The sequence below is a fragment of the Periplaneta americana genome, chromosome 15 (genome assembly GCF_040183065.1).
Source record: "Periplaneta americana isolate PAMFEO1 chromosome 15, P.americana_PAMFEO1_priV1, whole genome shotgun sequence".
In the NCBI taxonomy this organism is placed as follows: Eukaryota; Metazoa; Arthropoda; class Insecta; order Blattodea; family Blattidae; genus Periplaneta; species Periplaneta americana.
The window spans coordinates 116,394,199-116,421,078 of NC_091131.1; the positions used below are offsets into that span (position 1 = coordinate 116,394,199).

Here is a 26,880-nt window from a genome sequence, read left to right on the forward strand (position 1 = left end):
TGCATATAGAGTGTTAGTTGGGAGACCGGAGGGAAAAGGACCTTTAGGGAGGCCGAGACGTAGATGGGAGGATAATATTAAAATGGATTTGAGGGAGGTGGGGTATGATGATAGAGACTGGATCAATCTTGCACAGGATAGGGACCACTGGCGGGCTTATGTGACGGCGGCAATGAACCTTTGGGTTCCTTAAAAGCCAGTAAGTAAGTAAGTAATGAGATAGATTTGGAAGTAGGCCTTAAATCCCGAAAAAAAACAAAGAGCAAGGTTGCAAATCTAGCTTTCAGGTATAGCTCTCTGTGAAGCTGATTTGAATAATTTCAAATCGAACCCAGGACCTTTGACTAAACGCACCAATGTTCTACCAACTGAGCTACCCAGGAACTGTACCAGAACTGACTCAATTTTTCCCTTTATATCCACATACTTCAAAGTGGGCTGACAAACCATCAAAGATCCAACACTGAGTGCACACAAACACTGTGTTACTTGAATTGTGGTTTTCTGTTAATGAACAGTGACGTGTATTATGTATAGCTCCCTGTGAAGCTGATTTGAATAATTTCAAGGATAGAATTGTTCCAGGGTGGGTATCGAACCCAAGATCTTTGGCTAAGCACACCAACGCTCTACCAACTGAGCTACTCAGGATCTCTACTTGACACCAGCTCAGTTTTTCCCTTTATATCCACATACCTAAAAAAATTTGAGTCGGTGTATGGTAGAGTTCCTGGGTAGCTCAGTCGTTAGAGCTTTGGTATGCTTAGCCAAAGGGTCTGGGTTCGATACCCGTCCCCAGAACAGTTTTTCCCTTGAAATTATTCAAATCAGCTTCACAAGGAGCTATACCTGAAAAGTTGGTTGCTTGGTAGCCAATGCTCTGGTATCATGGCAGAGAAGCCATCAGCTGTCTTTCAGTCCAGTATTTCTCTGTGATGTTCAGATGAACAGGCAAAGCTTCGCAATTTTCCAGGTGGAGCTTATCCATGAATACGTCCTTTCCACATAACAGACAATTGGGTGAGAGAGAGATGCCGATTCTATATAAATGAGCTGCCAAACAATCATGCCCTGTCAGAAGGCGGAAGGCTGCCATTACTGAATTTCTTGGTTCTTCAGGGTGATGTTTGAATTTTGGAGGAGAGGTTCACATGATTTATCTTTAGCTGATTCTTTTATTCTGTTCAAAATATTTTGTTTGTATTGGAAATTTTTATTGAATTTAACAGAAATAAATGATTTTTGAGTAATATATTTTTGTATTAGAGTGCAGCCTTTCTTAGCCAGTTGATCTGCCAATTCATTACCTGCAATGCCGCAGTGTGCTGGAACCCATTGCAGAACTATATCCTTGCCTAGTTTTTGGAGCTGCTTGATCAGGGTACAGCACTGAGACGTTTTGAAAGGTAGATTTGCATAATACACGTCATTGTTCGTTAACAGAAAACCACAATTCAAGTAACACAGAGTTTGTGTGCACTCAGTGTTGGATGTTTGACGGTTTGTCAGCCCACTTTGAGGTATGTGGATATAAAGAGAATAATTGAGTCAATGTCTAGTAGAGTTCCTGGGTAGCTCAGTCAGTAGAGAGTTGGTGCGCTTAGTCAAAGGGGATAAATAGCAATATAGCGAACGCCAGTAAGTAGGGGAAGTTATCCCCACCCACATGAAATGTGCATTCGACACAACACTCACCTATCACGTAGAGTGCCTGATGAGCTAGTAGGGGAAAAGTGGAAGGAGTCGTTCGCTATATTGCGATTTGCCCGTCAAAGGTCCCGGGTTCTATACGCAGCCCCAGAACAATTTTTCCCTTGAAATTATTCAAAGAGCAAGGTTGTCCATTATTTCCATCCTTTTGTAACCTTTGCTATACTCGTATGTTGTCAGAAGCTATAGAAAAATGCTATAGTGCTAACTTAAATAAAACAAATGAGCCAGTTATTTCTGAAGAATAGTATAAAATCATTCATTATAAGAAATTGTGAATGTAGCTCTATGCAATTGTAAAGATGTACTTCGTCCATCTCTCAGTGAAGAACTTTTGCTATCTTGTACAGGATACAGCTATTTTGAAAAGACTTGATTGAAATAAAGGAGGATCACAATCAACCCATAGACTGCAGTGCACAGAGCTGAGAGGCAGTTTGGTTCTAGATTGAGATTGTTACAAAAATATTATTTTGAAGGGGGAGAAAAACTTGCTGTGTAAATCTGAAGTTAAATTTCCAACAGATGTCATATTTGTGGTTGTGGATATACGTATTCCCTAATGAGTACTTTTGTTTCCCTTTCTATTTTTCCTCACGAAGGTTTCCGGATACAGGGCGAAGAGTAATATTTTAAAACTTATCACTGCAGCTTCTTAAAGTATTCCTCCTCAGCCTTTCCATCATTGTGAACATAATGGGGAACACTGTCACTGCTGAATATCTTTGATGGTGCTGAGCTGCTCCTAGTGAGCCGCAACTGCTTCCCCTGCAGTCATTTCTTCATCTTAGGAAATGGGAAGAAGTCATAGCATGCCAGGAACAGGAAGAAATCGCTGAGTTGTAGGTTGGAATTGTAGGAATGTTAGGTGACAAGCTTCTTGGGGGTGCTTTCTAGAAAATTTGTAGGGGCATTGATTGTGTGAGCAGAAGCATTTTGATGGAACCTAATGCCTCCTTAAACTTCTTCTTGATTGTACTTCATGCACCTTCTGAAAAAACTTCTGGGAGGCAAACTGTAGTGTACTGTTGTGAAGTAACTGTCCTATGACCCTGAAAAGGAACCTTTGTCACATGATCATTAAAAGAGAAGTGGGTCACTATCAATTCCTTTCTCACACTTCTTTCTCTCTTAACTTTTGTAGGGGATGTGTTGTCAGGAAAGACCTATATCGATGACTGATGTTTGTTTCTGGATTACATTTGATAAATCCACATTTTGTCGCCTGGTATGAGTTCAGAAACAGCAAAATTCCCCAGTTTTGTAACATCCCATTTCACTAAAGTAACCTTTTGACTTCTGTTGAGAATGTAGGGCATCTAGTGGGATGAAATTTTTCTGGTCTGAAATACTGGTAGTATTTCCGAGACACACCCCTACCAATCTTAAGTGATGCCTTTATATTTTTATATGTAACTCGGTGGTTTTCTTGCACTGTCATTTCCTCCATAGCTGCAATTTTGTTTTCTTCAGCCATCACCATCGGAGTTCTGACCCTCTTAAATTCCTCATACCAACTGAAAACTATTATTTGTGAAGGGTTAAGGTCCTCAGAAATCTGTATAATTTTCTCAAGACACTAATCCTGATTCATACACATTTTGAAATAATATATCACATAATATTGTTCTCATTTCAGCTCCATTGTGCGTGTCTGAGTTACTGACTACCCATATTCATTTAGTCTGTGCTGCTAAGGGTGCAGGGGTATAGTGGGATGGAAATTATGTCTACAAACTCATAAAAGACTAGGTTATCATATAGGAAATCCATCTAAACGACATTTCATACAAGTTGAGAGGATGCAAAGGCATTTCTTTCCCCTTCTACTTGCCCTGAGTTTGTCAGCGACAGAGCCTGTAGCTGTTACCTCTTATACCTGCACCCCCCAAACAATATACAAAAGAAAAAAAATATTAAATAAAGTACTTAAGTGAATATAAAATACAGCCACACAGATGTTTGAGAATTACTTATTTCAATATATTTTAGTGCCGTTCTTACAATATTTTCAACTAATAATTAATTAAATTAAGGAATGTTAGTTTGTATTACAAAGTCATGGGGGAGTGACACAATGCACATTGTCCTATTGTGTATGCTGTAGAGTAGCAACTAGCGGTGAAGAAAACATTTATCTTGTGCACTCAGTAGCTTTTTAACGTGCCAGCTGATATAAACAGCAATAAAAATAAATTAAAACGCTTAGTTTAGACTTTCGAAATAAAGATTACCGGTAAAAATTTTTAATAATAAAATTTCTGACTATGTTGAAAGTCAATAAGTCGAACATTTGTGAGATAGACAGTAGCATCTTCCCCTTCACTGATGGTAGAGAGTGTGAGTAGAGGGGAAAGGCCTATCAACCAAACTGAAATGGGAATTAAACTATGTTTTCAGTATTTACTCAAATCCGAAAGTTCTGCGTGACCCTCATATAACCATGTTATCATTCAATTGTCTCTAAAAGGATATTAGAGTTGCACATTTCATGAATTACTCTGCATAAATGTAGAAAATTAATTATTTGTTCTGAAAAATGACTCTTGATGATTCTGAACTCTACTAGTCAGACAGTGTCGAATTATTTGAGATAGGTGCACTTGAAAGATGAAATGCATTTCATTCAGTGGTGAAATGGTAAACAAGAATAATGATGAATGGGGTTGAATTTTGAAGTGGGAGGAAAACGACATTTAAATTCTGTTTAGAGTCCTTCCATTGAGGGTCAGTGTTTTATGTGTAGATGTTGTAAATGTGTGCCAGGACGACCAGCTCTACTTCCTTTCCAAAGAAAACCATTATAATAATGGCTGTTGTTAGAAATCCACATTTTGCTTGTTTCGGCTGTTGATGGTATGATGTAGATGAGTTCACAAGAGTTGCAGTTCGAATTCCAACTCATAAAGGCTGGAACTCACTTAAGTATAGGGCTCCAATCCTGGTAACTATGAAAGATGACACTGCCAGAGTACAATCTAACCCTGTGACTTGAGAAACTTGGCTTTGCAGTCTAGTGATGAATGTCTGTTCCTGTGAATGGTATACGTGAATCGAGGCAAGTGGCCAGTAGGCTTGCTGCTCACATGGATATTTCAGCAGGTCGCAAAATCACATGTATCTTTAGATTTTCTCCCTCCCAATTTTTCCTCATGCCATTCAATCATTAATACATATTAATCTATTTATTTATTCATACATCCTCAGACTTTTTTCCTCCCCTATGAACTAGGTTTCAATATATGTAACATATACTATAAGAGTATACATAGTATACTGTATGTTTACCATGTATCTAGGTATACTTCTTTTTATTCTGATTTGTTAAATATTCAATTGTCCTTGGATATATGTACGCCCTTTGACACGGAAAATGGTCGCTCTTCTGTAGTGTGAATGTGTCTAATTGTCATTCGGATTAACACGAGATTCACATGGAGAAAAATTAAGCATCAAGTTCAGAGGATAAAGTCAAATCGTAGCAGTGATGTATCTGTATGTCACAAAATGACATATTCCGTACGAAGCCTTTATGACTTCGTGGTAGAGCTCATTCTTCTCATTCCAAAGACTAGGCTTCGAATCTCTCTATGTAAAACGTACATGTGTAAACACAGCATACACGATGATGCCCAAGCTATTTCGAGGTGGAACTTAGTCTCTGGACAGTTACCAATATCCATGTCAAAGGATGTACATGAATTCCTAAAACAATAAGTAATTTTATCTAACCTAACTTTGAAATTAATGGTAAGCATGCTAACCACTCAACTACCGGATTATTTCGTGATGATAAATAACAACATAGTTGACATAAATTTGTTTCTTTTATTTAGGGCGTGCCTGGATACATCTGAATGTGGTGATTTGTCGAGTTGTCATCTGCTTGGGGAGTACAGTCTAACACAAGAGTTCACGTCACTCACCAAAGCAGATCAACTGAACTACAGCATTAATGTTCATAACAATGGCAACACACTCGAGGTTGTCAGTATGTGCTGTGAGTAGATGAAATAATGTTAATGAATTTCAGGTTAGTTTTAGTTTTCAGATAATTCATTTTATTCTACCAATTTCAGTTGAGGGCTATTCAGAAATCAACTTCCGATTGTCGATTGTGGATTGCTAGATTGTTGCAGGAAGATGGCGCTTGCGCAGTAGCCACGAGTAAAGATGTAATAATGCTCCCATGCATTGCACACTCATTTCCTTTCAGTAGTCTATGAGAAACAGCTGTTGGTAATGGACGCTATTATTACTCGTCCCGCAAGTTGTGAGGTCCATTTGGTTATTCGATTTCTTCACGCAGAAGGAGTTAACGCTGCTGGGATTCACCATCGATTATATTGTGTTTATGGCAACATTATGAGTGATAGTCTGTATGGGACTGGTGCAGAAAATTTAAGAATGAGCGTGAAGATGTGCACAATGAGGGAGGTCAAGGACGACATTCAATTGTGACTGATGAACTTGTTCAACAAATTGAACAAACTGTATGTGAAAGACGTTGTTCCACAATTCCTGAACTCTCTGAAAATTTCCCACAAATTTCAAGAACAAGTCTCTATGAAATTGTTATGGCAAGGTTAGGTTTCCACAAATTTTGTGTACGATGGGTACCAAAAAATCTCACTGACCAGCATAAAGCTCAGAGAATGACCTCGGCCTTAATGTTCCTTCAGCATTACCACAATGATAGTGATCAATTTCTGGACGGATTCGTGACAGGAGATGAGACATGGGTACAATTCGTGAATACTGAGACCAAAGAACAGTCAAAGCAGTGGATGCACACCCAATCCCCGAACAAGCCAAAAAAATTAAAAAACAAACATTCTCGAAGCGAAAGATGATGACTACAGTTTTTTGGAATCAAAAAGGGGTATTGTTGACATTTATGGTACCTGGGATCACAATAACAGCAGATGTTTATTGTGAAACGCTAAAGAAGCTTTGGAGAGCAATCCAAAACAAACGCTGCGGATTACTCTCCAAGGGTGTCATTCTTCTCCATGATAATGCGAGGGCCCATACTGCTGCTCGCACAAAGGCTATATTGGACAAGTATATATGGGAAACTTTCGAACATCCCCCTACAGTCCAGACTTGGTGCTGAGCGACTACCACCTCTTTCCCAAGATGAAGAACTGGTTAGCCACTCAGCACTTCAGTGACGAGGAGCTTATGGACAGAGTGAAAACCTGCCTGAGTATACAGGCAGCATCCTTTTATGAAGAAGGAATACACAAGCTAGTCCCACATTATGACAAGTGCTTGAATTTATATGGCAACTATGTTGAAAAATAGCGTCACTATCCAGAAATGTTTAATAAATAGTTTGTAACGGGTTTTTTTTTTAGCCAGTTGGAAGTTGATTTCTGAATAGCCCTCGTACCAGGGAACTGGGCTGTCTCTGTGAATAGAGCAGCCAAAACTCTGTTTATTAGAAGACTTCAGGTGCAGGCTATGACAGAGGATTTTTTGTACTTAACGTTCTGGTTTGCTGTAATGTTCTTTCGATATCTGTAGAGCTGTTGCTCCATTTGTCGAAAGTTCTAGTATCAGAGTGGGATTAATGAATATTGCAAATCAGGGGTTGTTTGATATTGCTTCGAGTGTTTTTCTCCTTTAATTTTAAAATATTAATTTGTCATTAATTTAATTAAATGGAAGGATAATGTATATGTTTTGTCCTATGCATTTGTGTGCTCTAGGTAAGTTTCTAATATTAATTTTGTACATAAGAACTTTGATTATTGTTGTCTTTGACTATCACCTTTTCTACAGATTTTTCAGTTATTTACAACCACTAAATTTGATTATCGTCGAAATTCTACTATATAATTCGTATCTATTTTGCAGTGTCACTAATGTTATGAATCACATGTAGACCCTGTCCACAGAGAATAATAGTTGAAACAGTTGAATTGTACTTATCATTGAAGTCGGTGAAGGTCATTTTTATGCACATAGAAATGTAGTTATTTTGCACAAAATTATTCTAAAGAGAAGGTGCTACCAGTTTGAAAATATAGAGATGTAGAAATGTTACTTCTTCCGAAAAATTATTGTAATTAAATCGCCTTCATTTATTGAAAGAACAAAAATTACCATTTTCACTTTTGTATATTGTACATTAGTGTTATTGGCATTCTCATAAATAAGTCTTTTGTTTTAGATAATAATGAATTTTTTGTTTCTGTATCAGATTGTCATTACTTTGTGCCATAGACATCTGTTTACAGATCTGAGAGTATATCAGGTCAGCTGTTGGTTTCATGAAGTGAACTTCTATTGTTATTGTAGTGACCAAATGAAGTGTTGCTCTTGAAACACATGATTCAATAGCCGCATCAATTTGTATAGTTTTTCTGTGTTATATACAGAAATTAAACTTTTGTACGAAGGTCCTACAAGGAATCTAATAAATTAAATACATATAGTTAATTTGAGCAATAGGATTGTGTAATAGATTTTTTCTTCAGTGTCATAACTTCTTAAGAAAATATGTTAATGAGTAACTGGATTGAACTTTCAGAATAATGTGTTGCTACAACTTGATTCAATTATCATTGTTTTAGAAACTGTCGGTTTTTTCAGATTGAATTAATGATGAGAATCGAAATAATACTATAGAATTGATCAACAAACGTTTAAAATTTGATCATAGATAGATTCTTCATGGACCAAATGGCAGGAAGACAGATTTTCTCTGTATGAAGCTCTCTTGACATTATTCTGTGCATATTCATATACTGTAAAACTTTGTATTCCAAAGGATCATTACATACAAAATCACCTATTAATATTCCAGCACCTGAGTAAACAATATTTCATTTCAGCAAGTCATGGTACCCATGTGGCCTCCATAGCATCAGCATACTTTCCTGATAGTCCTGAAAGAAATGGCGTTGCCCCTGGTGCACAGATAGTGTCATTAACTATAGGTAATGTATGCTATTTGCAGACGATTATGTCATTATACCACACAATGAATACATTATATTACTATGACAACACCATAGATTAGAAAGTAGATGTTTATATTTATTGACATCACAAAAACTCATTTAGATATTATGTTGAAAGCATTCTTATTTTATTAAAATTGTGAATGTTATTAATATGTGATATTTAGGGCTTCCAAACTGGTTGGGTTGTTGCATAGGCCGTAAATGTTACAACTGTATGTTGAAATATAAAGTGTTCCAACATTTTGAAACTGAGATACTGAATGGAGAAGCTCCAGATATCAGAATATTATTAGATAACTAAAGTTTCAGAATTTCTTATTGTTCCCATCTTCAGACCTATGTCATTCATATCCTTGAAAGCTTTGTATAATTAGTTGTGTCCGTTATGCATAGATAGCCCTGATAAATGAACCAGTGGATTCAAATGAGTAGGTGAATCATTCAAGATCACAAATGACGTCCCTGAAAATAGAAACAGTAATTTTGAAGTGATGAAAATTGTATTTAACATACAAATTCGTCTTCTTTTTTGATAGTGCAACCTATTAATGGTCTAATAGCTCCTAAGTCTTGAAATTGGCCTATTGTGTGCACCATCTGTAGGAAATACAGTTCAGAGGCGAGTATGAACTTGCACAAATTGGCTGGTTTAATTCTCTTCCAATCCTAAACAGCTAGAAATATACGTAAAGATTTTTCTTCCTTGTCACATCACTTACACATGGGACACTGTTACTTAATGTTTCTTTTGAAACAACTGTGACCTGCCAATATCCCTGTTACATACTGTACTTATATCCCTTTACAATTAGTGATAGAAGAAACTAACTGAAGTTAGTCCTCGATGGAGGACATAACCTCTTAGCTGATGCTTCACTTTACGTCCTTCAGAATTTCTTATGAAGGTCTTTGAATGCACAAACATTTCAACATTCATAGAAAGGCCTTAAAAATTTGTAGTCCTGTAGGGATAGTTGAATCTTCCGTGGCCAAAACATCATCAGCCTCTTTGTTACTTGACATTAAGGTTCAGTTACACATCACTACTTTTGCTGCGCAACTTTTGTACTGCAGCTGCAAAAGTTGTGTGTCGTGTTGACACGTAAGTCAAAAGCAGTGCACTGCATGCTACTTTTTGTGCTGTGCAATCCAAGCGCTGCAAAAGTTGTGACTGGAGGTTGCAAGTCTGTTCGCACACAAGGCACTACTTTTGCAGCTACAGTTTAGCTTCAGCTTTGCATCTCTGTGTTGATTTAGTACATTTTGTGATTATGAATAATTTCAAGGGAAAAATTGTTCCAGGGCCAGGTATCAAACCCGGGACCTTTGGCTGAGCACGCCAATGCTCTACTGACTGAGCTACCCAGGAACTCTATCAATTATTCCCTTTTCATACCCACTTACCTCAAGTGGGTTGACAAGACATCAAAGACCCAGCATTGAGTGCACACTTTTTCTGTGTGACTTAAATTTTGATTTTCTGTCAAAGAACAGTGACTTATATTATACAAATCTGACTTGAATAATTTCAAGGGAAAAATTGTTCCAGGTTTGGGTATCAAACTCGGGACCTTTGGCTGAGCACTCCAATGCTCTACCAACTGAGCTACCCAAGAATTCTAGCAGACCCTGGCTCATACCCACATACCTCAAGTGGGTTGACAAGACGTCAAAGACCCAGCATTGAGTGCACACTTTTTCTGTGTGGCTTAAATTGTAGTTTTCTGTTAATGAACAGTGACGTATATTATACAAATCTCAATTTACTCCACTCCTATGAATTAATTTGTCTTATTGAGACATTTGAGAGACAAGGATTTACCAAAAAAGTAATCATTATTTAGTTTCCTCTTTATGATAAAGATAATCATGTTAGTTTTATAGATTTGTTATAAAGTCCTCGAATTCACACCAGTTTTGCACATTATAAATATGTTTGGTCTGTCTCAACGGCTAGAATGCTGGACCTATAATCTTGTGAACCTGGGTTTGATCACCAGTGGATCCCTTATTTATAATTTGTGTTGAGCAAGCCTGTGATCCAGGTAACACAGGGGGTTTCTCCAGGAGTTCTGGTTTCTCTGTTGCATCCCAACAAATCATTATCATCTCATTGTGGTGTAGCATTGACTAGCCTTCAATGGTGCACCCTAGGCAATGACTTAAGTTGGCTAATTGGTCTACACAACTGGCTTCATATGGGTGAATAACGAATTTTTACAGAGCCACGAGATTGTTTTTTGACAGGTGGTATGTTGGATTTTCTTCCCAGTTTTTTGTCTTTAAGCTTTGCAAAGGATATAATACGTGAATTGTCCTTGTCAATTGTTGCACTTGCCAATCTCGGTCAGTCATTTGTCTGAACTGTATTGAGAAATATATTTAACAAGTACACAGTGCAACACATTTTCCTCGTGTATCTACTGAAGAAAAACCCAATGTGCTACCTGTCAGAAAGCTACTCATGGCTTGGTAAGAATACTGTTAACTTAGATTTGACTTGCTCTGTATAATAATGACCAAGTCACCATACACAAAGGGATGGGAGAAAGAACCCCATCCTGTGAAATCTTAGATAACAGTTTTTATTTCAAGTCATTTAATTGTGCTTTGATTACTCCCTCCCCTCCAAAAAAAAAAGATAAATGTTTTTTTCTCTTATATTTGATTAATGTTTACCTTAGAATAGTTTGTGTTAGTGTATTATGCAACAATACAGTAATTTTTATTTACTGTAAATGCGCACAAAGATTGATGTACATTATAGCACTTTTTCATATCAGTGTTCTAAGCAAATTTCGTTTCAGAAGCTTCATGAAAGAGTAAGAAAATTTCTATCTGTTTGCTCATATTTCAATACTGCTTAAAAAGGTATCAGTACATCATATAGATATGTACCACAAGGGAAAAGAGGCACTGTATGGCACTTGTGCAATTTCTTTCTAGATTCATTTTGTTTAAATTCCTGTGAACACCGGTTCAGTTCTCAATAATTGTTACATTTCTAGTGCTATAGTCGTAAAATTAGCATACATGTACTTTGTCAGCTCTTTATCGAGACCCTATGAGACTTGAAAAAAAGTTAAAATGGTATTTTTCTAATACTGTGATAATTACTTTATCATAACAATTACACTATAAAGTTTTGTTGCTGTGTAAGAAATAGTCTTTAATCTTATAATGTTGCATTCGTTGCACAGTGTACCAATCACCTTTAAACCTGGCAAAAAAATAGATTTTTCGAAGTGCGAATAATAGGATGTACAGTAGTGGCAAAAAAAAAACCGGACCGACCCTTGTAGCTGATTTCAGAGCCTTGTTCACTCCAGAGCATCGGTGCATATTCCTTGGACCCGAAACCACCTGTGCAGTAGCCACACAGCTAGTTACTGTTTTCGTCTTCATTGAATGGCTCAGGTGCTTGGGGCGCGCCACTATCGTGCAAACGGTCGCAGATTCGATTCCTGTGGCAGGCAATTTTTTTAAAAATAATAACATTATCTTGTCAAGATAAAATTATTTGAACGAATAATTTTCTATTCCACAAATAATACCAATTTCATTTTTAGTAAAACAAAATGTGGATTATTAATTGGCCTAAAAAAAATAAAGATTTATTTCAAAGATGCATCTGGTCTTCCTCTAACAAAGCAAAAAATATATTTAAAAAAAAATTACAAAAAATACAAAAAATAATAAAATAAAATAGGTTATTGAACTACTAATATTTTGTCCAATAGCCTTCAGCTTCTCTGACAGCTTCTGCTTGCCTAGGCATGGAATCGATGAGCCTCCGAAAATGGTCAAGATTCTGGGCGATGTCCTCCCAGGCATCAAGAACATGTTCCCAGAGCTCTTCACGATTCCGAGGTGATTAGTCTGGCCCACGCATTTTCGATAATGTTCATATCAGATGAAAGGGGAGGCAGAGCAATCTCTTCGATCTCGGGCCTCTCCGACAACCATCTCTGAACACCCATTGATTTGTGTACTGCGTAATTATCCTGCAGGAACAATAATGGTCCATCTGGATAACGTTCATGGGCAGAAGGGTAAAACACGTGCTGTAAAATATGAATATACTGATCCGTGCGCAGAGTCCCATCTATCCGCTGTAGCATTCCTGCTCCTTCTCGAGACATCCACCGCCAGAACTTGACGCTAATGCGCCCCTGCTTTGGGTTTGGAGCCACATAAGCATGACTGTGCCATCGGCCAGCCTCGCGATAGATACGAACAGGTCCTGCATAACTAGTTGAGATCTGGGATTCATCAGTGAAGATGACTCTTCCCCAATCGAACCCATCTAGGCTGTTAGTATATGCCAGGCGGTCTATGGCTTGCTCCTCTGTAAGAGTTTGTTTACGAGCAGCCCTATAGTTCCTAATACCCGCAGCCTTAAGGCGATTGCCAACCATCTTATGGCCTCCAGGCAATCGAGAGGCAGTTCGTAATTGACTTGCAGACATAAAAGGATTACTCTCACGAATTCGGAGCAATCTCCTGTCCTCTCTTCCTGTTGAAACTCGGACACCCAGATCCACGGCGTCTTTCAACCCCCTCCCCCCCCCCCCCCCCCCAGTTTCTAGGTATCGACGAGCCCACCTCTTCGCAGTAGTTTTTGCCATTCATAGCCTATCTGCAGCCTGAGATATGGAATATCCGTCATCTAGCAGAGCTGTCAGTCTGATACATGTTTCTCTAGCAGCGGCCATTTTGAGGAGAATCTGTTCATAGCATTCTGTATCAACTACAAATTTGTGATAAGGTGCAACATATAACGTGATTTAGTAGCAAGTTTCTTAATCCATTGATACTTAAATTAAATTAAGAGATGTAACGGAAACATTTGTTTTCATAAGTAATGCAAATTACGTGAAATTAGTTCTAAATTAAAGCTACTCATAGGACATAGTCTCCTTTTAAATCACTTGTTGTATGACAGACTCTCAAGGAACGTTGGTTCTCAAGTGATTCCGTAGCACAGTGACAGCACAATAGACTGATAACTAAGACTTTCGTGGTACGAATCCTGCCTGGAAAGGAAACTTTTTTTTGTTCCTTATTCAAATTTATTCCCAATACTTTTTGATTGCAGCGATATTTTACTACTTAATTAACTTATTATTCCCAGAACATGAATTTTACAACTTATTTTCTAATGGCTTTCGAAATTGGCTATGTCAGCAGTCGAAACTACAACAATTTCAATAGATTACTATATTGTGAATGTGGGTGTGGCATGCACAGTGGCTCATTTCGGGGACTTTGATTATTCCATCGGTCCGGTTTTTTTTGCCACTACTGTACCTTACCTACCATTGTTCTATTATATTGGTGGGTCATAAAACTGCAGGCAACTGCACTTCCACCCTCCTCAGTTAGTGGTGAGAGCTGAAAGTGAGAGTTCATGTGTGTGCTTGGACCCTTGCTGCTAAGTTTATTTCTGATGCACATTTCCAGACAAGTTTCTGGCAACTTAATATTTTGTTATAGGGTGAGTAATATAGTTTCTCACTTTGTTTATGTCTATATTATTCTGACATAGTGGTGTTTTAATGATGGGTTATTATTCGTCGTATTTTAAAGTATTTAATACCGTAGTAATTATGTTCCATCAGTAATTGAAAAAATATTTATGATTCTGGTTTATGTAATAGATAATGTCTGACATTTCTAATTTTAGATATTTAAAAAAAATTGCGCTTTTTGGTGATATACCAAGAAAAGCTTATTACTGAGGGAATAGGTTAGAATGTAAAAATACTGATATTACAATTACAAGTTTGCACTAAACGAAAAATCGAACTGTGGTTTTATATTGTAAATAATGATTATTATTTCAATCTACGGTTATGAAATATCACTACAAATTAGTACTGTATTATTTAAAAAGCTAACTCATTTAGGATTTATTTGTTTAATGATAGGGTGCAAGATGGCATATAGATGGAGAAGAGAAACATTATATGCAATATTGGAACAAAAATCCGGTGTCAAAGAAACAGCAGATATTTTTTTGGACCATATGATAGCCGAAGCAGGGATAGAAAGCTCTGAAGAAAAATCGAAAATACTAAAAAGGGATGTTTCCCACTTTTGTAGCGAGTTGTTTCGATGACTAGACAGAACTGGTAGAAAAGGAGATAGATTCCTTAAAGATAACGAAAACTGGCATAGTAGTGAATTAATTTCTGACATTGATGTCAATATTCCTTCAACTTCAAAGAGGGGAAGACTATACACGGATTTTGAAGGGAGTAGTGTGAGAACAAAATGAAGGAAAATAGAAACTCTAAGAAGTTCCGAATGTGTGGAATCAGTAACTTTCGCAACATAAATGAAATACAGGGAAAGTGGGGATAGTGATTCGGCACAATTGCTAGCTGAAATGCAAAAAACACCAACAAGATCATCAAAACTACAAAAAGCCTGGGCATCAGCATCAACTAGCACTAATTCCGGGACAGATATAGGCCCTACCAATGATAATGCTTTTAGCTGTCTCTTAGAATCTGGTGATGCCAAATATTCTTATCTTTTGCATAGTCACGGAACAAAGCAGCTTAATGCCAACATCTACCCATCATATCAGGACATTTTAACTGCTAAAAAAGATGCTACCTGGAAAATAATTATGTGTCACAAGACGGTGCAGAAGTTAAACTTCAAGATTTAGTAGATCATATAGCAGTGAGATTGATGCAAGTACAAGAACCAGTATTATCCATGACAGATGAAAAACACCTACTACTTTGAATACTATTGTCTAAATGGGTATTTGATGGAAGCAGCTGACAGTCACAATATAAACAGAAAGAATGAGAGGATTTTTCAGACTGAAATACATTCTTCACGTCCTTGGTATCACTACAGCTTTACTTTATTGATGAAAAATCTGAAAAGTAGTGTTGTGACAGAATCATAAATCTTTTTCTACTCTATTTTGTTTACCAATAAAATTTCAATTCAAGAAAGAAACAAAAGACCTTTTAAAAGAAGAAGCTTTCAATATGGATATGCAAATAAAAGATCTGAGAAGAACTTCATGTAACATCAAGAGAATACAGGCACAAGAGACTCATGAATTAATCTTAACTATGGTAGATGGCAAAGTGTGTAACGCTATAACCTTAATTTCTTCACAGAACTGTTACGTTTCTGGAGCTACCCCAAAAATGATGAACTAACTGGACGCTTTGGCTGTAAAACCCATAGGTACATCAGTATTTCGATTTGGTCTTTCATCATTGCACGCTTGGATTCGTTTTTTCGAATGTTTGCTTCACTTACCTTATAGGTGGTAGGTAAACAATGGCAAGTCGGAGGAAATCAAAATAAAGAAGCAGTTGATAAACAGATGAATTTTAAAAGACCACTCTGTACTAAGTTATTGTGTAGATAAAATGTGGGTTTAAATGTTATGTTGTATTTAACAATGCTCGCAACTGCCGAGGTTATCTCAGTGTCGCCAGTGTGCCGAAATTTTGTCCCTCAGGAGTTCTTTTACATGCCAGTAAGCCTACTGATATGAGCCTGTCGCATTTAAGCACACTTAAGTGCCATCGACCTGGCCTGGGATCGAACTCGCAACCTCAGGCATAGAAGGCCAGCGCTATACCAACTGCGCCAACCAGACCGACATGTGGGCTTAATGTAATATGTAATATTTTAAAATTAAAATGTCAATGTTTATAATTTAAAATTAAATGCTACCTGTAAATAATTAACACTTGATTTAAAAAAGAGAATCGCGACCCACTGATTGAGAAACAATAGTCTAATGTGTAATATAATGAAATATTTTTGTTTTTTTTATGACTTACTTAAGCCAAAGTAGTATAAAAAAATCTCTGAACAGTGCATGTCAACTAGCTTTAAATATTTTTGGCCAGGTTTTGAGGTGATTGGTACCACTGTGCAATGTGCCGAAAGAACAGATAAGAGTAAAACTCACTTTCAAAATCCAGATTTTTGGAGAATACACAGAGGGCTTATGCTTAATAGCGAGGGAAATAGTAAGTAATTGTGATGATTTAAAAAAATTATAAGGTACCAAAAATAATCACTTGCAGAAATAAATTACATTAAATTACAAATATACAAATACATGTGTATAACACAGAATGTTGGAATCTCTTGAAGTTCCACATTTTCACGCACTTTCATTTGGAAAAAAAGTTTGCATCAGTATTTTATTTCAGAGAGCATAAAGGATAATTATTTCTTTATGAATACTGTACAGAATTACATTTACAACTGATTTACATAACTGCACTTCTAGATGAAATGTTTCTGGCCTCTCACATGTGAATTATACACACTACTCCTTACAAACTGCAGAATCACAGTTGCAAAAGAAATGCAACCCTAAGTTACACTGGTATAGCTCAGATAGTTGGTTGATTATTTGGTTGGATTTTTTCCGAAGTTTTCTCCAACTAATGTTATCACATGTGAATCCTTATCCTCATCTAAATAAATATCATCTCTATCACCAATTTCATTGATGTTAAATAACATAGTAGTAAATAGCATCATTAAATAACCGACTAAAAGCATTTCAGTGATTCTGATCTGAGAACTATAAATAATTGTGCAACTACTGTATTCAGTTTGCTCTCAGAAAAGCTGAAAGTTAGAATCTATAAAACAATTATATTACCAGTTCTTCTGTATGGTTGTGAAACTTGGACTCCCACTTGAGAGAGGAACAGAGGTTAAGTGTGTTTGAGAATAAGGTGCATAGGAAAATATTTGGGGCTAAGAGGAATAAAGTTACAGAAGAATGGAGAAAGTTACATAACGCAGAACTACATGCATTTTATTCTGACATAATTAGGAACATTAAATCCAGACATTTGAGATGGGCAGGGCATGTAGCACGTATGGGCAAATGTAGAAATACCTATAGAGAGTTAGTTGGGAGGTTGGAGAAAATAAGACCTTTGAGGGGGCCGAGCCATAGATGGGAGGATAATATTAAAGTGGATTTGAGGTAGGTAGGATATGATGATAGAGACTGGATTAATCTTGCTCAGGATAGGGACCGATGGTGGGCTTATGTGAGGGTGGCATTGAACCTCCTGGTTCCTTAAAAGCCATAAGGTAAGGTACTGTATTCAGAATCGAAGCATGTTCATATGAATGCTTTCACTCATAATGGCCACAGGAATTACGTTGAATATAATTAATCAAATATGTAAATGAAAGGAAGAAAGTAAGAAGTTTTCTTGAATTACATGTACTAAAATCCTAACACAATAAAAATAATAAAAATATTTGTTTTACATAATAAAAAGTTTCCTTCTTTTATAGGTGATAATCGTTTAGGTTCAATGGAGACTGGTACAGCTTTAGTTCGTGCAATGATCAGAGTGATGCAGCAGTCTGAAACTAATAAGATCCATGTGATTAACATGAGCTATGGAGAGCATGCTCACTTCTCTAGCTCAGGGTGTGTATTTCTAGTTCATATTATTGATTATGATACATGTATAATATGGAAATTTTATACCTTTTCATCTGTCTTCGTACATTGCTGCAGATAAAGTTTTCTTTGTACGTAGAATATTATAATTCAATCATTGTTATTTTATACATAGAACAATAACAAATTATTTCCATTGTCACTATCTCCATTGACAGGATATGACTAAGAAATTTTTCTTGTTTCCCAGTATAGATTCTCTTCCTATATTGAAGTTGATCATGTGTCTTGTGGTAGTGCTATTAACAGTGACTAAATTTTCATCTTCTCTTCTGGTAGTTTTTGACATAATGCTGCTGTTGCTACTATTGCTACTACTATTATTGCAGTACTACTACTACTACTACTACTACTACTACTACTACTACTACCACCACCACCACCACCACCACCACCACCACCACCACCACCACCACCACCAGTCATCAAACACCATTACCACCACAGCCATCTCTCTTGCCGCTGCCACTGTCACCACCATTACCACATCTTATTCTTGGCTACAAGTATAAATATACATTTTCGAGGTTTTATTGATGATGCACATTAAAAATTTTCGAGAGCAAGTTGGAAGAGTGAGATTTTTTTTCCAACACCACTTTCTGAAGGGTAAAACATATTTTATTTTACTTATTTTTGCCCGCCCTAGTATTTTTAGTGATACTGTATTAGCCTCTATGGCAGGCATGTCAAGTGGACACCTTTAAACGAGGTGTAACAGTGACATAGAATCTCTTTTAAGAGTATGCCTGCATGCGATTCTGTAAGCAGAAGGTCTGTAGACACTTTGTCAGAGGGTGCAATATGCCTGTGCTTGACATTCCTGCTCTATGGTATACAATGACGAGATACATTTATAATTGTTGTACACTGAGATTTCACATCTGCTTTTGTTGTTTTATTATTATTATTATTATTATTATTATTATTATTATTATTATTACTGTTTTATATTATTTTATATTTATTTCAGTCGGATTGGTGAGTTGATGAATGAAGTGATCAACAAGTATAGTGTAGTGTGGGTTGCATCAGCAGGAAACCATGGTCCTGCATTATGCACCATTGGTACCCCACCAGACATCAGCTCAAATAACATCATAGGTAATAAAAGCTTTCTCAGAATAATTTCAGAATACTGTAACCATTTAGATAATTTTGCAATTAAGAGTTGACATAGTGATGTACATGTTGACCTCAGCTGTGATGTTTGGTTGCAGGTGTGGGAGCATATGTTTCTCCTGACATGATGGTGGCCGAATATTCATTGCGACAGAAACTTCCAGGCATGCCTTATACATGGACATCAAGGGGTCCCACGATAGATGGGGACTATGGTGTTACTGTATGTGCTCCTGGAGGGGCCATCACTTCTGTACCAAACTTCACACTACGCAACTCACAGCTCATGAACGGCACTAGTATGGCAGCACCACATGTATGTGGAGCTGTAGGTTAGTGGAGATTGGAGCTATGCCTTCCTGATTGAAGATTGCAAAATTAAATTGCAATGTCTCCTCCTCTTGATTTTTTCCCACTGCTGCACAGTGGGACGGATTGTGATTCTAGCTTAAACAAAATTAATTTTCACATCTTCTCATTTTTATGCATGTCCTATCTCAAGTTATTGCTAATGAATCACAGAATACTTATATATAAGAGAGAAGCTTTGACACTAAACATATGGACGTTACACAATGACCAGTTTTATTGCTCAGTCACGCTGAAATAGTGTAAGAAGCAAGCTTGTTTTCTGTGATCTGGGAGTGAAACATTTTGTGATTCACTGTTTGATTTTCTTTCTAAATAAACTGTTTTTCAATGTCATAGAAATATATATGACGTTTCGGAGATTAGAATTGCATAAATCTTATGAAAATAAAAATACTGTATTAGTATTTGGAGAATAATAGAGAAACCTAGATGAAACGACTCAACAGATATTCAGAACAATGGAATAGCAAAAAACAAGATCTGTCTTTTCATAACGTGATTATTTGTTTTGTTCAAATGTGTTTCATTTTAATAGCATTTTCATCTTAAATCTTAATTTCAGATGTTTCTGTACTTCACAGCTTTTTCACCGTTTTTGTTGTTTTCTACACAGTATGTATAATTAAAGATTCATATTTTCAGCTATTCTGTTGTCCGGCCTTGAGAAAAAGTGGCTTCAGTATTCCCCATATAGCGTAAAAAGGGCTTTGGAGAACACTGCATTGTACCTGGATACAATTGACGCTTATGCCCAGGGTCATGGACTGTTGCAGGTTAGAAAAAATAATTTTTATATATTTAATCAACATAGTAAATTCTGGATGTTAATGCATATACTGTACTTACAGTGAAATTTCTTTCTTTTGTCTCCAACAAGTGTTCATCTACTTCTTGGCTTCGAGAGTATTACAACCTATTGGCTTATTGTACATATCCTAGTTTGTTTCAGTTAAACTAAACCATTCCAAAATTCTTGTCTCCTGTATAAGATGATACAAATCCTTGTCTGGGAAGCTGTTGAACTATTGTTGTGTCATTATTGTTTATTTTCTAGTGGCATGAGGTTTTTGGTTTTAAATTAGCTGCCTTCTGGTATCCCATTATAAATTTGATAGTCCTTCTTATGGAGGGCATGTGAGTGAATAAAAAAACTTGCATTTTTTAAACATCTTCATATGTCCTGTTTCTATTCTGAATGTTGCTAATGGCCCTAGTATGTGTTTTTATAGGTTGTTTTCTACCATAACTTTTCTATTTTATATCTTTCCTATTGCCCATTCCCTTACAGTTGTCGAATGTTGTTCATAATACATTCAGTTGGTATTTTTTCTCTTTTCTTTATTCTCCCCGCAACTTGCTTTGCAGTTTCCTTCCATTACAGACCTGCATGCAGTGGGTCATATGGAAGTACGTAACTTACTTTCCTGTGTGCAAGACATATAAAAAAATGGAACAATTTAAAGAAATTATTTATCACAGCTATAAGACATGCGTTTTGCAAATGTCGCGACTGTATCATTGTTTTAGTTGGTGGTGGTCTGAAGTAACATTCTACAGTTCTGTTGCCATGCATTTCATCATATGCTAAAACTTACACTTTTTTATTTTGTAGTGTTTAAGAGTTTCTTTATATTGATCTTTCAGAGCTATTCTGCATGTAATCTACTACCGGTACTTTGTATGCAAGTGATAAATTCAGCAGCCATTATTAAAATGTTGCTAATAAAATTGTTTTGCTAAGCCAGTGCTAAAATAACTATATTTTTGTTTACTATTCAAATAAAATTATATTGTTGCTTTTGAAATCATAGCTTTACAGTTTTTAAAAAATAACAAAATAAGAACAAATATGAAAATGGATCCTAAATATCACTATCATGGAAACTTCCGTTGTATAAGACACATGTTTTGAGGTAAAAAAATCGTCCTGTATACAAAAATATAGGTACAATATAAGTTTTTTTTGTATGAATTTTTATCATGTTTTTAATTTGTACTATTGCTCTGGATTGTGTTTTTGGATTTGATGTTAATGCTTTAATGCCAGATCAAGTCTATTAAAAGTGCTATTGTATAGTGTTTCAAATGTTGTTGTTGTTTCATTGTCTTGGAATGAAGCCATTAGCATTCGTGCTCTCCAATTAGAAAGCAAAATCTGTCATATAAACCCAGAGGGTTAGTCTTCATGGGAATGTGTCCTGTGGGAAGTTCTGTTGTTATTCTCATCTGATCCTTGTTAGGAGTTAGCAGTTTTTATGCGGACTTTCGAGTAATGTTTTTCTGTGTGTGTTTCAAAATTGTTATATTGAAATATAAAGATGTGTAATAAAGTTGTAGGATCAGAATTTCAGAATTAAATTTTTACAACTTTCTTTTTGTAAAAAAAAAATTCCTTGATACCGTAAAAGTATTCTTTTGTGCTAGAGTGTAGGCTTTCATGGCCGGCGTCAATAGGAGAAAAGTTTTCCAGGCTATGAGGTCATGGTCTGTTGGTTGTGTGACCAAACGTTTCGTTCACTGCTGCGGTGAACATCTTCAGTGGTGTATATTGCTGGTGCGGCTGGTTCTACTGCGCATGCCACGTAATCGGCACGCACAGTAGAACCAGCCGCACCAGCAATATACACCACTGAAGATGTTCACTGCAGCAGTGAACGAAACGTTTGGTCACACAACCAACAGACCATGGCCTCATAGCCCGGAAAACTTTTCTCCTATTCTTTTGTGTGTCTTCCATTTGTCTGTCTTTGTGAAGCCTTTTAACCCCTATACTTTTTTTTTGCCAATTTGTTTATATTCTTTATTTACAAGTCAATCACCTAGGAAGTAAGCACTTTAAATTTTATACACAGATCATTCGGAAGTTAGCTTTTTGTGAGCTGGTAAAAAAAAAGGAAAGGAGGAGGAAATATTTATTGTACACACATAATTTTTACATATCTATACTAATTCTCGGCTGATGCCTTCATTGCTAAATAGATGAGCATTGGATAACAACTAGTGATGGGCAGAATTGAATAATTTTAAGAATTGATTAATCTGTTCTAGAATAATATTAAGAATTAAATAATTTATTCAAATAAAAGTTCTCGAATACTTTTATCATTCGCATAACAATTTGATTATTCACTGACAGGTTCTCACTTCTCAGTTCTCTTATCCAACATCCAGCGTAACAGCGATAACGATAGCAGTGACATATATATCAACAAAATACAATAATAAATAAATGAATAAATAAATAAGTTAAGAAAGAAAGGAAGGAATGAGTGAGTGGAGTTATGAAGGAAGGAAAGAAGAAATGAATGAATTAACGAATGAAGGAATAAATAGAGAAATAAATGAATACATAATCGATTAAATAAATAAAGAAAAAAATTGAAATAAATATTACCTTACTCTCTGCAGCAATATCCTTAAATTTGTGCTGTTTTCAAGGTGTTGAAAGCAATGGGAAGCTACTGCATTTATCTTTCCCAAGAAAAACTTTTTTTTTTTTTTAATCCAATGCCACCAGGTTCCCAAGAAAAACTGCAGACTTGGCATGATGAGTCTTTCCACGGTAAAAGATTCCGGATATAAACTATTCCCTCATTTGGATGTCTGGGTGGGGGATGCTGGGGAAGGACACATTATGAATTTATACATGAGCTGCTGCCAGGAAGTCAAAAGGAGGATAGCAATGGGCAAGGAAGCTTTTAATAGAAAAAGGAACATTCTGCAGACCTCTGGAAAAACAACTAAGGAAGAGACTAGTGAAGTGATTTGTATGGAGTGTGACATTGTATGGGGCAGAAACATGGACATTACCACGAAGTGAAGAGAAGCGAATAGAAGCATTTGAAATGTGGATATGGAGAAGAATGGAACATGTGAAGTGGACAGACAGAACAAGAAATGAAGCTGTGTTGGAAAGAGTGGGTGAAGAAAGAATGATGCTGAAACTGATCAGGAAGAGGAAAAGGAATTGGTTGGGTTGATGGCTGAGAAGAAACTGCCTACTGAATGAGGAAGGAATGGTGAATGGGAGAAGAGTTTGGGGTAGAAGAAGATATCAGATGATAGACGACATTAAGATGTATGGATCATATGAGGAAACGAAGAGGAAGGCAGAAAATAGGAAAAATTGGAGAAAGCTGGATTTGCTCTTGGGTAAACACTAAATGAAAATGAAATATCAATAATATAAAGGCTCCCTCTAATTTGAGAAGATATGTTAGCACAAAAATAAAAATTAAACCAATACATCTGTTTATTCAAAATTACAGAAACACTTCTAAAAACACATTCAAATAATGAACCAACTCCAAATGCCAAAAGTAATTTCGTTATTTAGTCCTGGATGACATAGAGAAATACTGAGATCTAGTATGTAAAGGAAGATTGTTATTATTGTGATGAAGTTGGGGATAGTAGTTAATAGAAAAGAATTGGCTTAGTTAATGGAGTGAAGAGCTTGGGTTTTGAGTCCAGGTGAAAATAAAAGATTCCCAGTATCCCTCGGTCTTCTATAAGATTGATTATTGATCTGTATGGTGCTCATCTCAATATTTACTCATAAATTTACAAAACCTATTACTGCAAATGAACAACAAATTAAATATTCATTAAGATAAACACAATAATTATAAATCGCCAGTGCCAAAATCAAGAACGAATGAAGCTCTACTTTCATATCTTCTTTGTACTTAGTGGTGATGTATGAACCTCTTAGTATTTACTCAATGTTCTATCTATCTTCATAGTGTATCCACCTATTTGCTGACAACACATGTTCCACTAGGTTTCACTATGAATTTCCTCTTCTTACAAATGATGGGTAAAAAGCACGATACTTATTGTATATTTCAGCAGCCACATTCCAAAGATGAGGTGTATTCAATATGTATTGGAGAGAATTGTCCAAGGTTACAGGGATTGCAGATTTTAGATTAGTTCTATGGAAGTTTGTGATAGGGCATTTTAAGAGGATATGTTCCAAATCTTCTTCGTTATTGTTGCACCAGCAACAACTACTAGAGTCAACAAGATTAAAGCGGTGAAGATACTTCTGAGTGATAATGTGCCCTGTCCTGGCTCTTGCTAAGAAAGTTTGTATGAGTCTGGGAATGTTGCAGAACATTTGTAAATCATTAGGTTTCTTTTGAATGTTGCCTTTATCAGAAGAAAGCCATAATTCGACCCATAAATTTGTTAAATTAGAATTAACTGGAGAATATGCACTGTTGAGTTAATAAATAATCAAGAGGTACGTACCTACATAAGCTGTAAAAACATCTACTACAGCCCCACTCTTTTTCACTAACAATGATGGCTATCTCAATGTAAAATGTTCCAGAGATAAAATAGTCCCTCGATCGGATCTCCGGGTAGGGACTACACTGAGAGAAACTAAAAACTATAACAAAGTACTGAGTTGGAATACCAAATACCATAATGTTCAATCAGTTAGAAATTTACTGCATTGTAAAATACGTGTAATTTTATGTCTTTTATTTTGTAATTTTAACATAGGTAGAAAAAGCTTTTGAACACCTAGAAAAATACCATGACCAACCAGAACGAGATGTAAGGTTTCAAGTTACATGCGGTGTAGCCAATACCAAAGGTATTCATCTTCGTGGAGGACTACAGGATAGAAAGAAAGATTACACTGTCAATGTGGAGCCTTTCTTCACAGATCCTGATAACACAGGTTAGTGTTGAACTGTATCAGTCTAGATACTGTTTTACTTTCATAAATGTTTCTGAATGATTACAAATTTCCCAATATGGATACAGCCAACCTTACTTAAAGCTATCTTCAAACTCTTGCAATATCTGTAATTGTCTTAATCATTACTAAATTATCCTAAAATAATCACATATAAATTTAATTTCAAGTCTAAAACTTATCTGTTCATTGCACTGAAATCAATATATGCAGACATATTAGGTTTGTTCCAACAAGCGGTTCATGGATCAGTTCATGTACGGTTCCTGTACCATCTTATGCGCATGCGCTAGTTGAGCATCTGCTATGGGATTGAAACTGGACTGGACGCTGTTGGAACGCTTTCGCGGATCGTTTTGTACTAAATCCAGAGATGCTATAGCTGTGATCATCTTTGCTAAGAACAGGATGCTTAATTATTATCGTTTCGCAGCTAATTCTAATTGCAGAAAATAGAATTTCGATCATTTTCTATAAAAAGATGACAAAAAATATGGAAGGCAAGAATTCCGATAATTCAACGTCGTGTATTGGGGGACTCTCATCTAAAAATAGTTCTTTTTTTAATTATTAATATATGTACGTTATTTATTATATTTTTAATCAAAGCTACATGTTGAAATTGTAATTAACTGTTTCAATACCCAAATAATTTCCATTCCCTTTCTTTTTGGCGAAAATTTAAATTAAACCTCTAGTTTTATTATTCGTCTGCACTGTCACTTTTCATCTTAACCTCAATGATGTGAACAGTCGATCATGTCTTTCTACAGTATCCAGGAGACGTTGGTGAGCTTATGCGCATGCGCGTCTTGCATACTCTTCCGTACATGCCTCAATCCACGGACTATTTTTGACCGTTCCGAACCCGTGTCAAAAGCTTGTTGGAACACCCGACTGCAGTACATGTTTCCGGTTCAGGACTGGTTCGGATTGTGTTGGAACGCTTTTTTTGTACTGCGCATGCTCACGATGGTTACGGACGGTTCCTGACTGTTGTTGGAACGAACCTCTTGTTATAAATATTGAATGATATCAGTTTCGCCTTTTACAGTATTTTCAGATTAACATATAAAAATATAAAAAAAGCAGTATTTGTTATATAATGATGAAATATAATACAATGCTCCATCAATTTAATAATAATAATAATAATAATTCATTTTAGTACATCATCATTCATGGTCTTATAAGGGCGCAAACAGCCATAGTTGCTGACTTGCCCTTTTTAAACCCCACTAACTAACTTCATGGTCTTTTGTTAATTCTTATATAATTGCAATGTACTCGTAGTTTGAATGTATTTTGGGGGTATGTAGCAAAAAATATGGAATACCACAGAGGTAGAACAAGAAAGTCGAGGAATATTATGGACAGTAAAAAATCGATCATACGGGAATGAGTATTTAAGAGTTGTTAATTCATTATAAAAAGCTAATCTGATACAACATTAATACAAATTAATTTTATTTCCTAGAAAAAAAAAACATATATATCAA

The 26,880-nt window shown here is 36.1% G+C and overlaps 1 protein-coding gene across 2 annotated transcripts in view; it reads left to right on the forward strand.

Annotated features, from left to right (window-relative positions):
- Positions 1-26,880, forward strand: part of TppII (Tripeptidyl-peptidase II) — a 132,984-nt gene that overhangs the window by 32,266 nt on the left and 73,838 nt on the right. For both annotated transcript variants that reach the window (XM_069848025.1, XM_069848024.1), the window contains exons 5-11: positions 5,547-5,710; positions 8,553-8,657; positions 18,003-18,141; positions 19,148-19,278; positions 19,395-19,628; positions 20,311-20,441; positions 25,183-25,363. In XM_069848025.1, coding sequence (XP_069704126.1) covers positions 5,547-5,710; positions 8,553-8,657; positions 18,003-18,141; positions 19,148-19,278; positions 19,395-19,628; positions 20,311-20,441; positions 25,183-25,363 — 1,085 coding nt within the window. The remainder of the gene's footprint in view (positions 1-5,546; positions 5,711-8,552; positions 8,658-18,002; positions 18,142-19,147; positions 19,279-19,394; positions 19,629-20,310; positions 20,442-25,182; positions 25,364-26,880) is intronic.